This window comes from Coregonus lavaretus (genome assembly GCF_964263955.1).
Source record: "Coregonus lavaretus genome assembly, chromosome: 37".
Taxonomy (NCBI): domain Eukaryota; kingdom Metazoa; phylum Chordata; class Actinopteri; order Salmoniformes; family Salmonidae; genus Coregonus; species Coregonus lavaretus.
The window spans coordinates 32,948,683-32,964,909 of NC_140024.1; the positions used below are offsets into that span (position 1 = coordinate 32,948,683).

Below are 16,227 nucleotides of genomic sequence, written 5' to 3' on the forward strand. Positions count from 1 at the left end.
CGTCGCTGCACAGCTATTTTCAGGTCTCTCCAGAGATGTTCAAGCTGGTTCAAGTCCGGGCTCTGGCTGGACCACCCAAGGACATTCAGAGACTTGTCCCGAAGACACTCCTGCGTTGTCTTGGCTGTGTGCTTAGGGTTGTAGTCCTGTTGGAAGGTGAACCTTTGCCCCAGTCTGAGGTCCTGAGCACTCTGGAGCAGGTTTTCATCAAGGATCTCTCTGTACTTTGCTCTATTCATCTTTCCCTCGATCCTGACTAGTCTCCCAGTCCCTGACGCTGAAAAACATCCCCACAGCATGATGCTGCCACCACCATGCTTCACCGTAGGGATGGTGCCAGGTTTCCTCCAGACATGACGCTTGGCCAGAGAATCTTATTTCTCATGGTCTGTGAGTCTTTAGGTGCCCTTTGGCAAACTCCAAGCGGGCTGTCATGTGCATTTTACTGAGGAGTGGCTTCCGTCTGGCCACTCTACCATAAAGGCCTGATTGGTGGAGTGCTGCAGAGATGGTTGTCCTTCTGTAAGGTTCTCCCATCTCCACAGAGGAACTCTGGAGCTTTGTCAGAGTGACCACCTCCCTGACCAAGGCCCTTCTCCCCCGATTACTCAGTTTGGCCGGGTGGCCAGCTCTAGGAAGAGTCTAGGTGGTTCCAAACTTCTTCCATTTAAGAATGATGGAGGCCACTGTGTTCTTGGGGACCTTCAATGCTGCAGACATTTTTGGTACCCTTCCCCAGATCTGTGCCTTGACATAATCCTGTCTCGGAGCTCTACGGACACATCCTTCGACTTCATGGCTTGGTTTTTGCTCTTACATGCACTGTCAACTGTGGGACCTTATATAGACAGGTGTGTGCCTTTCCAAATCATGTCCAATCAATTGAATTTACCACAGGTGGACTCCAATAAAGTTGTAGAAACATCTCAAGGATGATCAACGGAAACAGGATGCACCTGAGCTCAATTTCGAGTCTCATAGCAAAGGGTCCGAATACTTAAGATGTTCCTGCTTTCAATTTTTTATACATTTGCAAAAATTTCTAAAAACCTGTTTTCACTTTGTCATTATGAGGTAGTGTGTAGATTGATGAGGAAAACAAATGTCATTTAATCCATTTTAGAATAAGGCTGTAACAAAATGTGGAAAAAGTTAAGGGGTCTGAATACTTTCCGAATGCACTGTAGTATGGAGCTGCGGCTTGGAGTATTGTTTCGTCATCCTATGTAATATATTCCCTGTGAATCTGCTGATGTTTTTCCCCCGTTAGGGTTCAACCTGGTCCCCCACTAAGCGCTTTAGAAGCCTTTCCGTCAGCAGGAGAGAGTCTCAGTGGAGCAACGAGGAGTCTGGCCGGCTAACCAATGATCTCACCGTACCACCGCTCCATGCGGTAATGTGATTGGAGGAGCCTCCAGTGGAACTCAGCCAGACTCTCTGTGAGTGTGTGTGTGTGTGTCAGTGTCAGTGTCAGCCAACTACTGTGCCTCCAGAGGGGAAAACATCATGGCCTTTAATATTTCAAAGCAGCTTTTTCCCATCTTGGCAGTTTGAGAAAGGGGAGGGGGTGATGTTAAAATCAGAATCCTCCTGTGTGTGGTGGAGGAGGATGGGTGTGTGTGTGTGGGGGGGTTGGGATTCAACGATGTCGCCTTAAACCAAACTAAATAATTAAACCATGAAAACCAGCAGCAAATCTGCAACATACAGTCCCTAATCAGAAATCGCATTATGTCACACAGAGCATGCAGTTCTCTCTATCCAGACGAGCTCTCGGTCCTACTCACAAACACATCCTCCGGTTCTTATTAAACTAAAAGTAATTTCACACAGTGCGTGTCACAGGGCAAGGTCCCTTTTTATGAGCCCCGATTGGCTGAAAAGGAGTCAGTGGGTTGCTGTTGCCACAGCCCGTAAACGAGCAGCCATTTCCTAGGGCTTTGCACATCAGTGAGTCCTGTGGCCATCATAAAGAATTAAGGTTAATGGGGGGCTGGGTTAGCTCAGCTCACTCTCTCTCGTGTGTGCGTGTGTGTGTGTGTGTGTGTGTTTAACTATCCTTGTGGGCACCAGAAGTCCTCACAAGGATAGTAAAACACTGAATATTCTGATAAGTGGGTACATTTTGCCAGTCCCCACGAGGAAAAATGCTATTTTAGGCTTAGGTTAGGGTTACAATTAGGGTTATAATTAAGGTTAGGGTTATGGATAGGATATGGGTTGTATGTTATGGGTAGGTTTAGGAGTTAGGGTTAGGTATAGTTTTAGGGTTAGGGGTTAGGCTTAGGATGTTGGATAGGAATCAATGATTTGGTCCCCACAAGGATAGCAATAGTGTGTGTGTGTGTCAGAGCTAGGTTCAAAGACGTGTATTTGAGTATTTGTTATTTAAATACTTGTTTCTGTGTATTTGATATTTTCTAATAAACAGCCCAAAACAAGTACTTTTATTTGAGTAGGCCATTTGAATGGTTATTGGTATTTTAAGGTATTTTCAAATACCTAGGTTGAATGCATGGGAGTGTATTTGAGTCAGTGCAGTATTTTCAAATACTTTCCAAGTGTATCAAATACATTCTAATATTCAACTACTTGTTTTTTTTTTTCAACTAAAAGGTTATCTGAATAATTGTTTTGAAATATATTGAAAAGTAATTGAAATACCTGAAATAGTATTTGAACCCAGGTTTGGTGTGTGTGTGTGTGTGTGTGTGTGTGTGTGTGCGCGTGTGCAGACTGGGCTGAGGTGATGTAACTGGTATGCGTCTCAGGCCCATGCTCTACAGTGGATGTATGCCTTTGGGGTTTAGACTGGGGGTTTAGACTGGGGGTTTAGACTGGGGGTTTAGACTGGGGGTTTAGACTGGGGGTTTAGACTGGGGGTTTAGACACTGAACAGACGAAAACATCCTATTCCCCAAAACTATTACGGCGTGTGGCAAATAAACCCCATTTACAGCAGAACTGGGCCGATACAACGTTTGGTAACAGAATAAACCTGAGGGAGATTTTACCGTAATTTCCAGTAAATGTTTTTAGTTTTATTTACTATGTTAAATTGTTCAAAGTAGAGTTGTATGGTTTGTTTAAACTTTGAAAATCAATAGGTTTTTGTTTGGCATACATTTTAAAAAAGTGGACAAATCTGAGTCTCTATGGTAATTCCGTTACCTTGGAATTGCCCATTCACATTCCCTCACTGGGACACTTTTCTCATCACTGCACCCCCCGCAACGGCTTTCTGGTCAGGTCCAGGAAACACACAGATTCAGACGCAGATTTCATTGGCTGTTCTAACATGAGGGAATCCACTTTCACAGTCCAGGGAGGGAGGGACCACACAACAAGCCCTAGACAAAACACCAACAACTTCATATAGAGCCACTGAGTCACTGTTCAAGAGATTTACCACAGAGATAGAAGTGAGTGAAACGTTGCCTAGAACAACCCCCCAGCCATTCGTAACATGCCACCATCTCCCGACCAACTCTTTGGACATTTTCCACTGAACTCCCACGTTGTTGGAGGGGCCATACCGAGCCCCAGACGTCCTCACACTCTTCAAATATGCTTTATGAGTACGTGGAGCGCGTTGTGTTTCAAATATGTTCCAGGGTGGGTGTGGAGGAATGGCTTTGGCCCTGTACGCCCTGCCCTGGTGCTGGTGGGCTACACCCTGACAAGACATGAGAGATGGATGGGGTGCTGGGGAACGGAAAACACCAAATGGGTTCGGGAGGGATCCGGAGTACCCTCCAAGGATCCAGGCCAGCAGAGCAGTTAGTACCCTCCAAGGATCCAGGCCAGCAGAGCAGTTAGTACCCTCCAAGGATCCAGGCCAGCAGAGCAGTTAGTGCCAAGACCTAGGTATGGCTGTGTGTAACTGAGGCTAGTTACACTGACTGACACTCTCAGCACTCCCGCACTGGGGGACAGACTGACCCCAAACAGACCAAATACAAAACTAATAACATTTCAGTGACAGAAACTGGGTAAACAATAACATGACCCTCCACCATCCTACTTTCAAAACCCTATCTAGAGTGTATCTAGGGGGGAAAACTAGTGAGAAGCGGTGAGTCACTAGGCCTAGCTAACGGAGCATGGTTATTCATGTTTAGCCCCACAGCAGTCTGATTCCCATAGCGCTAGGCCCATGCAACACTACAGCATAGCCCGGTCTACACCTGACACTTACATGTGGCTTCTGCCATCAGAACACAAAAGTCACATTTTGTTCAGATCTGGCTGACCACTTTAGGAGTTGGTCAGGGACGCATTTGTGTGCCGATTTCTCCTCAGTCGAAAGCGCATACAGTGGGCGACGTCATCAGCACTTCGCCCACAAGTCTCCAGAAAACGTGTGTTCTGGGAGCGAAAGGCACCGTGTGAGGAATGTGTTTGCTGGCTTCAGAAATGCTAGCTGGCTAGCTTATTAGGAAAAAATGGTTTGTTTGACTAGAGTTATGCTAACCTGTTTGCAATCCCTTTAGCTTTGCTAGCTAGCTTGCTGGCTAGTTACAGAGGTTAGCTGGCTAGATAGCTACAGTAGTGGCTGCTGTCATCAAGTTGTTGTGTTATCAGATTTAGCCTGTTCCACCATTTGCAGAATACATTCAGGCATTTGAATATAGGGGGGGGGGGGGGACAAAAGGAAATCCATTTACAATGTGGACATGGTAGACACATTTAAATGTAGGTGTAGAACTGGGCAGAACTGATGTGAAAAGGGAAAACAACTATTGATTTTGCCTTGGGGGAACTGGGTGAATGGTATTGTGGCTCTCCAACACAGAGGCTGACCCTGAGCCCCTCTCAACCCTGCAGGGGATGGGAGACCTGCACCCCACGTCACCTGCTGTTGTGTGTGTTGTGTATGTTTGTGTAGTAAGCAGAAGGAAAGGGCCCAGATTTGGGGGTTGGTACAGCTGCTGCTGGGGTGGAGGGGTTAGGGGTTGTGTGTGTGTGAGCGGGGGTTCCCAGATTTAGGGGTTGGTGGGGTGTGTGTGTGTGTGTGTGCGTGTCTGCCTCATATCAGAGAATCCGACGGACCCAGGCTGAGCAGCACTAATCTGAGGGGGCAAAACAAACACTTTGAGGCACGAACAGTCGCACACAGACAGGCTACGGTTCGAGGCTCCAAGCGCCACTGAACACACACCCCTCTGTGGACCAAGACAAAAACTTTGGCTACAGAATCCTTCAGCTCACTCAGCGCACTACTGCAGTGAGTCAAAAGGAAGTTTGACTGGAAGAAAAACATCCATTAGGCTTCATCATTGTACATATTTAAGATATTTAAAATGTATGAATTACAGTTTATTGGTTGGTCTAGCCTATAGGCTATGCTTTGATATAGAATCTGGTTAGAATGTTTATGCTATTTCTGCGCCGTCATAACGACCAACTACAGTTTAGCAGCACAACAAAGACGACCTTGTCTGGCTAATGTCCAGAAACAACTACAGACACCGCAATAACAGAATGGCCATCTCCTTATACAGACATGAGAGAGAGAGGGAGAGGAGAGAGAGGAGAGGAGAGGAGAGGAGAGAGAGAGAGAGAGAGAGAGAGAGGAGAGATTGTTGGACAAAAGGGGGGTAAAGAATGACAGACAGTCTCAATAGCTCAGGGCGGCTCAGAGTGTCTGCTGCCCCCCACCCCCCTCCCTCCGTCTGTCCCCCTGCCCCGACTACTTCCCCTCTCCTCTTCTCCACCCTCCAAGCATTGTGTGTCCCGTCATAAAAGCTTGTGGCCAGCCAAAGCGTCCAATCTGGATGCAGTCAGTGGTAGCCTGGTAAATGACACTGCATCAGCAAGCAAAACACTGACAAGCAAGATGGCTTTTTTAAAAACATTTTTTAACCTGTGGAGAAAAGGTTTCTAAACTCCATCTGAGTATGCTTGAGTTGTCAGTGATATGGGGGGGAGAAGGCCTAAATGATACCAAACGCTCACTGACTCTACCTTTACAGCGTTGCTTCCCTGTTACCTTTACAGCGTTGCTTCCCTGTTACCTTTACAGCGTTGCTTCCCTGTTACCTTTACAGCGTTACTTCCCTGTTACCTTTACAGCGTTGCTTCCCTGTTACCTTTACAGCGTTGCTTCCCTGTTACCTTTACAGCGTTGCTTCCCTGTTACCTTTACAGCGTTGCTTCCCTGTTACCTTTACAGCGTTGCTTCCCTGTTACCTTTACAGTGTTGCTTCCCTGTCTGGGGAAAATGTGTGTGTGCACCTGGCCTGGCAGTCATTCACCTGCTAGCTAGTTAGATATTTCCTCTCACCTCAAAACAGCAGGCAAACACATCCGGTTCCACTGAGCACAGCAGTGTAACAGAGTAGAGACAGTGTTTGTGTGCCCGCCTGTGTCTGGGAAGGTCTCAACGCCAACATCAAACACATGGGGAAAAGGCCATTGTTCGTTCAGCCAAGATGCAAGACTTGAAAAACTAACTGAATGTGCAAGTTAAAAGGCTCAACCATTAGACGGGCAGGGAGGACCTAGACTGGACCAAAATATGTTGTGCTTAATTTGATATCAACTGATAAAGGTGTTGCAGATTGTGACCGCCCTGGATGTTGCTTTAGGACCTTTGCTTCCTGCTTAGCCTAGTATTGACAACGAAACACTAGCCTTGGCACTGCAACTAAAAATAAACATGAAAAAAAAAAAACAGCCGAGACACTTGTTGGTTGACACTCAACAAAAGGTGTTTAATCTCAGTCTGTCTGGGACAGACCCTTCAGAGCCATCAAAATGTCCCCAGTCTTCCTCCCACACACACATACCTTTACACACACAGCTTTACAGACACACACACACACAGACACGCTGCATTTCAAAGCATTTCACTGAGTCACAGTCCAGACTGTATTGTTCTCTAGTTATGTGATACACTCTGGTTCACCTAGAGTTTGTCTGTCTGCGTCTCGCATCTCTGTGCTGTATTCACCACTGGACTGGGAGCTGAACTGAACGCATTGTTTGATTTGTCTGAAAGGGGATACTGCTGTCTGAGACGTCTCTCTTTCTGTTCCTTCGGCGTCTCTGTGTGTGTGTCTGTGTGTGGGTGTGTGTGTGTGTGTGTGTAGTCTTGGCAGATGGGTACAGATGGACACAGTGAAGTCCGTCTGCTCTGCCTGGTACCATCGCCATACCTCATTCCTCCAGAACCAGGAGTGCTTTGTGTGAGGATTCCCCAGTGTATGTGGGCACCGGGCCCTCTGCATTTTTTGGCTTGTTGACTGCTTCTCTGTGTTCACGCACAGAGAGCATCCTGGGTATTGTGTGTGTGTGTGTGTGAGAGCTGTGCCAGGTCCGGTCGTGGCACGCTTCCTCCATGCGCTGTGTGTGTGTGTGTCCTTATGCTGTGTGTGTGTGAGGCGTGGTTAGTCAGCCCAGAGGAATGTGCTGCGGCTGGTTGCCGGGGCCTTGGGGAGGGTGTGGGCTGCTGGTTGGTTAGCAACTGCCGCTCTGTGTGGAGGCAGGGGTTAGGTTATATTAGTGAGAGACAGCTCTACCCTGACCACTATCTGTGGGGGAGAGGAACAGAGAAAGCTCTATCCTGACCACTATCTGTGGGGGAGAGGAACAGAGAAAGCTCTACCCTGACCACTATCTGTGGGGGAGAGGAACAGAGAAAGCTCTATCCTGACCACTATCTGTGGGGGAGAGGAACAGAGAAAGCTCTACCCTGACCACTATCTGTGGGGGAGAGGAACAGAGACAGCTCTACCCTGACCACTATCTGTGGGGGAGAGGAACAGAGAAAGCTCTACCCTGACCACTATCTGTGGGGGAGAGGAACAGAGACAGCTCTACCCTGACCACTATCTGTGGGGGAGAGGAACAGAGAAAGCTCTACCCTGACCACTATCTGTGGGGGAGAGGAACAGAGAAAGCTCTACCCTGACCACAATCTGTGGGGGAGAGGAACAGAGAAAGCTCTACCCTGACCACTATCTGTGGGGGAGAGGAACAGAGAAAGCTCTACCCTGACCACTATCTGTGGGGGAGAGGAACAGAGACAGCTCTACCCTGACCACTATCTGTGGGGGAGAGGAACAGAGAAAGCTCTACTCTACCATGCTTTGCCTTGGCCTGACCACTATCTACCACCACCACCACTACTACTACTACTGCTGCTGCCACTTTTTTATATTATTTCGTTTCGTTTTAGTATTAGGGACAGAAAGCATGCGTGGGAGGCTAGGAGACATTTGTGTTGTATAATGTTTTTTGGGGATGTCACTTCTTGCAATGGGGGGGCAGTAATACATAAGGTGGTGGGTCAAGTTCGGTTCAAATTATAAAGTCAAGCTCAATGTGACTTGGTGGAATGAAACTCTCGCCCATGCTTACGCCAATCCAATGCTTTTTAACTTGCCAGAGGCTGCGGAGCCGTAGGTAAACGTCCCGTCCCGCCCCCCTGGATTCCTTTTCCCAGTCACTGTTTCTTTATCTCTACTTTATGCACACACGTTTGTGGTCAACCTCCCTTCACATTTCTCACTGTCAACCGTGAATGATAATTCTTCCCGTTTTTACCGGTGAAACGTCCGTCCATGCAGCATCTGCATGCTAACCATGTGATCTCAATCAGTTTCATGGGAATATTCATTTAGATCTTCTTGAGTGATACAGTGTTTTGAATGATGTATAGTGAGCCAATCTTTGAGCAGATGGTGTCAACAAACTGCAGCATAACCTACCTGTGTTTAGTTTCAATCAAAACACATATTTTGCCTACTGTCACATTGTTGAGTTATGGCCACATGACAGAAAAATGCGACCGTTCGCACAATCATCCTGAAATGTCATTAGAAATTAGGTGGTGTGCACTGCATCGCAGTGCTAGCTGTGCCACTAGAGATCCTGGTTCGATTCCAGGCTCTGTCGCAGCCGGCCTTGACAGGGAGACCCATGGGGCGGTGCACAATTTGCCCAGCATCGACCAGGGTAGGGGAGGGTTTGACCGGCAGGGATGTTCTTGTCCCATTGCGCACTAGCGACTCCTGTGGCGGGCCGGGCGCAGTGCACGCTGACTCGGTCGCCAGGTGTACAGTGTTTCCTCCGGCACATTGGTGCAGCTGGCTTCCGGGTTAAGCGGGCACTGTGTCAAGAAGCAGTGCGGCTCGGTTGTGTTGTGTTTTGGAGGACGCGCGACTCTCGATCTTCGCCTCTCCTGTGTCCGTACGGGAGTTGCGGCGATTGGACAAGACTAACTACCAATAGAATACCACGACATTGGGGAGAAAAAGGAGGTAAAATATCCACACAAAAAAAAGAAGAAAAAAAAAGACATGAGGTGGTGTTTATTTGTCTTACAGTAACGTTATACTACGCTATTATATTGGCAGGGGCGGCAGGTAGTGTTGGGCCAGCAACCGAAAGGCCACTGGTTTGAATGCCGGAGCCAACGAGGTGAAAAATCTGTCGCTGTGCCCTTGAGCAAGGCACTTAAGCCTAATTGCTCCAGTGGCGCTGTACAACGGTGACACTGGCCATGACCCCACTTCCTGTGGGTGTCTCAGGGGGAGTTGGGAGTTGCAAGAAACACTTTTCCATTACACACTTGTGTGTAACAGGACAAATATAAGCACCCCACAAATAATAATAATATCTGTAATGTAGAATACTATCATTATGTGATCTTGCAGACTTTGATTCAGCTTTGATCTAACTTCATTAAAGGAGCACCATTCGCCATGGTAGCCTGTTCTCTACGAGTAAAGTAGAGACTGCGTTAAGTAGAGAATCTCGCACATGCTCAGAAGAGGTCGGGACCTTTAGCTGTCGGGAAGAGTCCAGAAAAGTCAGATCTGCAGCCACAATTTTAACTTTAGTAGTACGTGTAAGAAGAATCAAGTTAGCTACCCAGGCGATTTTTTCCGTTACCTAGTGATAGCTAGGAATAGTGATGCTCAAGCTGGCCCTTTTTGAAACATCGCCATCTCCTCATTTACCCACCGCATTCAGTAGCTTGAAAACCCCACTGAAACTCCCATTAGATTTGTAGAAGATAAAAATGTTTTAGATGAACATAATTAATGATGGTTTATATTTTATTTTTGTTCTACTTGTGGAGTCAAAGATAAGTTTCAGTATAGTTAGAGTTTTTAAAAACGGGGATGTTCATTATTTTATTTCAGTTTACTACAAAAAAATGTATGATTGGTTTTAGTTTCAGTTTCAGTTTACTATAATAACCTTAGTGTGTGCGTGCGTACATGGTTTAAATTTCCCTGTAAATCACTTCGGTGGTATAATGCATTCTTAAATATTTTCTGAATCGCAACTAGGGCAGTTTATTAATCATTCCATACTTTATCTAGTAGACACACCAGCACACACGCTTTTATTGATGTACAACGGCACCGTAGACCACTTGTGGTGGGAAAACAAATCTGTTTAATCATTTTGTTATCAGCTCAAGTTCCACCCCCTCTCCCTCCCTCCCTCCCCCTCTCTTCTTCCTGCTCCCTCACTCCCTCTCTGCTCCCCCTCTCTCCCCCTCCCTCCCTGCTCCCCCTCTCTCCCCCTCCCTCCCTGCTCCCCCTCTCTCCCCCTCCCTCCCTGCTCCCCCTCTCCCTCCTGCTCCCCCTCTCTCCCCCTCCCTCCTGCTCTCTCTCCTGTCTCTTTCCCTTAGTGTTGTCACGATCCCAGAATTCTGACTTTGATACCGATACCAGGTTAAGTAACACAATTCGCGATACTCGCTACCACGGCTAAAAAAATAAGGCATATTAGCCAAAGTCACAGAATGGCACTTGATCCAGACACAAACTCAGGCACTGTCTTTCTCCTGCTCAAACATGCTGCAGTGTGAGTCGGCGGCCCCAGACTGCAGCCAGACGGACGTGTGTGGACAAGAGAGGCTGCTGCTCCCGGGTCCTGGCCCCGAACCAAGAGTGAGAGGGGGTGAGCGAGCGAGCGAGCGAGCTGGAGAATTCTGTGCAGTCTGTTGCAGTTCTGCCCTCTCAGCTCCGCACCACAGTAAAGACCTACAGATTGGGATTGGTCAAGAGGGAAGACCAGTTCAAATACAGTCAACTCATGAAACTAATTGACGATTGCTCCTAATTTTCAAATAGGATTGGTTAATTTTATTACATTTTATTCATTTGAATGTATTGAATTCACAGCCGCTGTGATTGGATTGCCTCTGGGACTGTCTTCCTCCTAATCCTTAAGAGTGTTGATGCAACAATCTAATTAACATAATAAAAACATCCATCAAAATCTGTCAGTTTAAGCTAGGGATGTCGGTTTTGTTTGCATGGGCTGCGTCTCAATCCACCAATGTCGGCCTTCCACATCTGTGGTGGAAAGTGGCAGAAATACAGCGCTATTTGTCAGTCCAGGAGACATACCGAAAATCGGTCTTCTCAGGAAAACGTCTGTAGCGACCGAAAGGTTTGGCCTAATAACTAATATGCCCACTATGACGAGCCTCTCAGGAACACCATGGTGGTCTCCATTTTGCTCCAAGACCCCCACAAGCCCCACGGGACTAGTCTGAAGTCGGTACTGCCGATTGTGCCAACTTCTGTCTGTAGCGTCCGGACCGTTTGCGATACAAACTAATATGACCCCACTATGGAAAGGGGAGACTCCCGTGAAAACGATGGTGTTGTCCGCTTTGCTTTACGAACCCCACACGTGTCACAGAACTCACCTAGCCTAGAGTTCACTAAACCAAGTTTAACGACACGGAGAGCACATTAGTCTTCTTCCTCCCTCAAACAGCGCAGACTCGTTCACTTAACAGCCGCCTCGACAGTCTCTGAGAAAGTCACTCTTAAAATGACTTGACAGATGTGAGAATGTTTGTTTTAGGCGGAAGTGGGCCTCTAACAGGCCTCTCATACCGAAGTTCCTGCCAGTGCCATCAGCATTGCTCAGGCGAGAGAGTGAGAGCGAGCGTGAGACGTCACAAAGCAATAAGTACACACCGCAGAATGACTAAGACATGAATTTGGCCCAGAGCCCTAGTTTCTCGGAGCTACCCATTGTTTAAAAAGGAAAAATGACTGTCAAAACCACAAAGGTGTAAAGAGGCTAAGAGGCTAAGAGCAATAGCTTTGCACCACAAAATAAGAACACACTCTGGGTAGAGAACTGCAATTTTTGCGCAACATTTCAGAAAATAAAAATGTAACAGGAAATAAGACTACTGGTTTCCAAACAACCAAATCATGAATTGGATGTTTGGACAAGGAGGAAAGAAAATCATGAGGCCTAAAACTGCTCCATGACACACAACGGCTCACTACGCCAGCTATAGGTTCTACTTCTCTCTGATTGCACGGCTTCTTAGAGGAGATTGCTGCTGTTAAACCCATTTGAAACGTTATCTAACAACTCAGGGCCTCTAAATCCATACTGGGCACCGAGGCGTTAGTGTTTAACGCAGCTCCTGTTTCAATCTGAAATAATTGTGCTTCATTTAGATCAGGTCAGTTGCTCAACTTCCTCAGGTTTAGGATTTGGGGTCTAGATCAGGTAGGTCAGTTGCTCAACTTCCTCAGCTTTAGGATTTGGGGTCTAGATCAGTGAGTAAGTACCTTGATCTGATGACTGGTGCCTGTGTTACTGGGCAATCCCATATATTAGACTTCCCCCAATGTCAAACACCCTTCCCCAAAGGACCTTTCGATGGATTTAATCTCAGAAGGATCCAAAACACCATAAATATATTTTGGCCCAATCGGGCATGGAACTGCCCTACTGTAAAACCAGAAAGCCTAAGTGGGTAATGACCACTGCTCAAAGTAAATGATTAAAAGTAGGCCTATTTACTGGGAGGTCAATTCTCAATTGAACGTAACAATGTGACAACATATTACAGGTATTTTGTCATTCTCATTTGTCAACTAGGGTCTCCCCACAAACACCTGTCCTATAGGCTACACATGTTATTGTTCCATACAAGTCCACCACCATCAGCTCTATCAAGCCAGCTGTGACTGAGTGAAACCCGGTGCACAGTACAGAGATCCTGGTGCGTTACCGTAGCTTAGCTAGCTCATCAGCTGTGATGATAGTGATGATGAGGCGCTGGGGAACGAATGTGTCAGCCAGGAGAGCTCCCCATGACCCCCTCGACAGGCCTGAGCAAGCAGCTGCTGTCAGCCCCACCACAGGGGAATAAATAGGAACAGGCCTGCCGGGAAATGAGGGGCGTTATTCAGGGACAGGATGTCCCCTAAGCACTGCTCTAGGATCAGCTTTCCCCATTCCAGTCCCAGCATTGACTATAAGGAGTGGGTATATGAAACTGGTCTGTGACAAGGGCTTATGGACAACCTGCACTACAGCCAGGGTATTAGGGAGATATTAGCATATTATACTTCCGGGCCAGATATCTTCAGCGCTACAAGCCTGGCTAAGAGGATATTCAATTGACTGAAGAATGCACAACACTTGTGATGGTCAAACAAGAATGTGGGAGTGCCTGATTAGCTCTAAATGTATCCTACTTCTGCCCACACACACCCCACAGCTTGCTAACACACAGTCCATGTCAAACAATAGTGGAGATGGGATTTTGAAGGCCTATTCATTGATAAAGATGTGAGATGTTATTTTGTTGTAGACATAAGAAAAACGTGTGTATTAACTGCTGAAACTCAAAGGACAACGTCACTGTCATGATGACAGTTTCAGCCAAACACAGGTCTGCTTTGTTGTGAGATGCTGAAATAACAACAGTGACTGCAGCAGGGTCACAGAAGTTGCCCAAACTTTAGCATTACACATTAGCGTCGCTGCAAATAAACAAAACATCGATACTGTATACTGAAGGACATGAAAGCTCTGAACAATAAACATGGATTGAGTTTACAAACATCAGATTGACTGAGCTGACAAGGAGGTGTAAATAGATGCTAGCTTTTCAGCATTACAGTGACATGACAAGCTTAAAGGATGCAGCTGAAGAACTAGGCTAGGCCTAATTGATGGTTTTAAGGAGAGTACGTTTGGGTACTGTAGGGGTTGAAATATGTCAAGACAGCAGTGGATGTATTGCACTGCATGGCGAAAACGATGATTCAGTCTCGCCTACGCACCACCCTAGTAGAAAGCGCCCCAGATTAAGGCCAAATTATATAACTTCGTCACCCATTTGTGTTTTGAATTTTACAGCTGTCTATTGCACTATGCAGATTCGCCTCGTTTTCTGTATCATATATATCTACCGTCGGAGTGTGTAGTTTGATAGCTAGGACAGTGAATTATAATTCGTTGTGCAACAAAAGTGGCATGCAATGATGATTGTTGAAAACAAACATTGACAACCCTCAAAACATTAAACACTCGCTAGCTAGCTACATTTGCTAGCTAGCTATGTTTACTGTACTATGATTGCTAATGATGCAGACAAGAGGCAGCTCACTGTCTAACTTGCTCAGTTAGCTAGCTAGCTAACGTTAGCTGGCTAGTTACCTACCTATGGTTTGTGCAGGATGCCCAAACGCTCAAAAGCCAAACTATCCTTGAATGAGAAATATTCACTGGCTACAATATCAAATTGCTTGCGAGGAAGGGAAAGCAACAACTGGAAAGTCCAACCTAACTAGCCAGCTTTGTATTTGAAATCTGTCACATTCAATCGATTCTACTTCTTCCTCACAAACATTGCAATGCATGCTTATAGTCGCTTACCTCGGTATGGTAATACATTTCGTGTTGATATTCTGGGTTGTGATGGCTTTTTCCAATTCATCCAGTTGCCCTGTTTTCTTCAACTTCTTCACTAGGCTTTTCACTGCTTTTTCACACCATTTCTCCTCTTGTCCGTTCTGTTCGCCTTTTTTCCAACCCAAAAGCCTTTTCACAATGGGGGGAGTAAAAGGCAGAATTGACATCTTGAGGTCAGTAAAGTCCTTCCAGTACTGTGGTCCTAGGTTTCGCAAGATACAGACGTAAATATTTTCTACAACTATCCAAAGGACAAAATGAAGTGGGCGCTTGAACAACGACTTTGTTAAATGCACACGTAGGCTGCACAAACAAAGTTGATTTGTATCTCCCAGTTTCAGCGCTGACGAGCTCCTGCTCAGAGATTACCGCACACTGTTCAACCCAGTAACACTCCGCGGCGAAACCTAGTTCGCTCTAGTCGATTCTACATGCATTCTTCATCCTCGCCTAAATTAGGTTAAAAACAAAAAACATTCGTCATTTTGGACTAAGGATTTTGAATAAAAAAATATGTAATATGGTTTCCTACGCGTTGGTATACGTGTGATTATTTTATCAACGAAGTTTGGCCAAGTTCATAGTCATCCGCCGTCGTAGTCTGAAGTATGCTAAAAAATCTACTTCAAATGCAAACGCAGGACGACTACCCTCCGTAGACTCCCCATTCAGACTGAAAAGTAGACCTGTGAAAGCCCTAAGGCTGCAGCTGACCAAAATGTGCAGCGTCTGCATTGCATGGGCCCTGCCTTTCGCCTGGCCCCGGCCCATACCAATTGCCAGCAGTGATTGAAAACTCCACATAACGATCAAGTCTGATACATTATGTAACATTCCATAATGCATGCAGCACCATCACTGAATAAAACATAGAGGCCTATAGAAGATCACTAGGTTCCTAAAGTATGTCATCTCTGTTTATTAGAAAAACATAACATAAACAATATTTCAGTCCAGAACTCAGGAGAGGCTTTCCTCTTGTCTAAGCATTTGGGAAACATGTTGAAGGGGTCCACTCCCAATCTGTTCCAGATGATTGGACAGAATCCACACAACACACCACTGAAGTACATGTCATACTTTCCTCTCAATAGAACACAATCCTAAAACCATGATTGCTACAAGACTGTGGCAATCAAATCAAATTGTACTTGTCACATGTGCCGAATACAAAAGGTGTAGACTTTTACCGTGAAATGCCTACTTACGAGCCCTTTCCCAACAATGCAGAGTTAAACAGTAAGAAAAATGTGCAAAAAAGGAAAGAGTAACACTATAAAATAACAATAACGAGACTATATACAAGAAGTACCAGTACTGAGTCAACGTGCAGGGGTACGAGGTAGTGGAGGTGATTGAGGTAATATGTACAGTACATGTAAGTAGGGATAAAAGTGACTAGGCAATCAGGATAGATAACGATGTGTGTGTGTGTGTGTGTGTGTGTGTGTGTGTGGCGTCAACATGCATGTGTGTGTTTTGTGTGTGTTGCAGTGTCAATGTAGTATGTGTGAGTGTGTG

General features: G+C 46.1%; 1 protein-coding gene across 1 annotated transcript in view; it reads right to left on the minus strand.

Moving 5' to 3' along the window:
• LOC311111713 (mothers against decapentaplegic homolog 3) overlaps positions 1–15,048 on the minus strand; it is a 37,063-nt gene extending 22,015 nt beyond the window's left edge. The window contains exon 1 of the mRNA XM_084154519.1: positions 14,671–15,048. Within this exon, the coding sequence (XP_084010645.1) occupies positions 14,671–14,873 (203 nt within the window). The 5' untranslated portion in view covers positions 14,874–15,048. The remainder of the gene's footprint in view (positions 1–14,670) is intronic.
• Between the last annotated feature and the right edge of the window lie 1,179 nt (positions 15,049–16,227).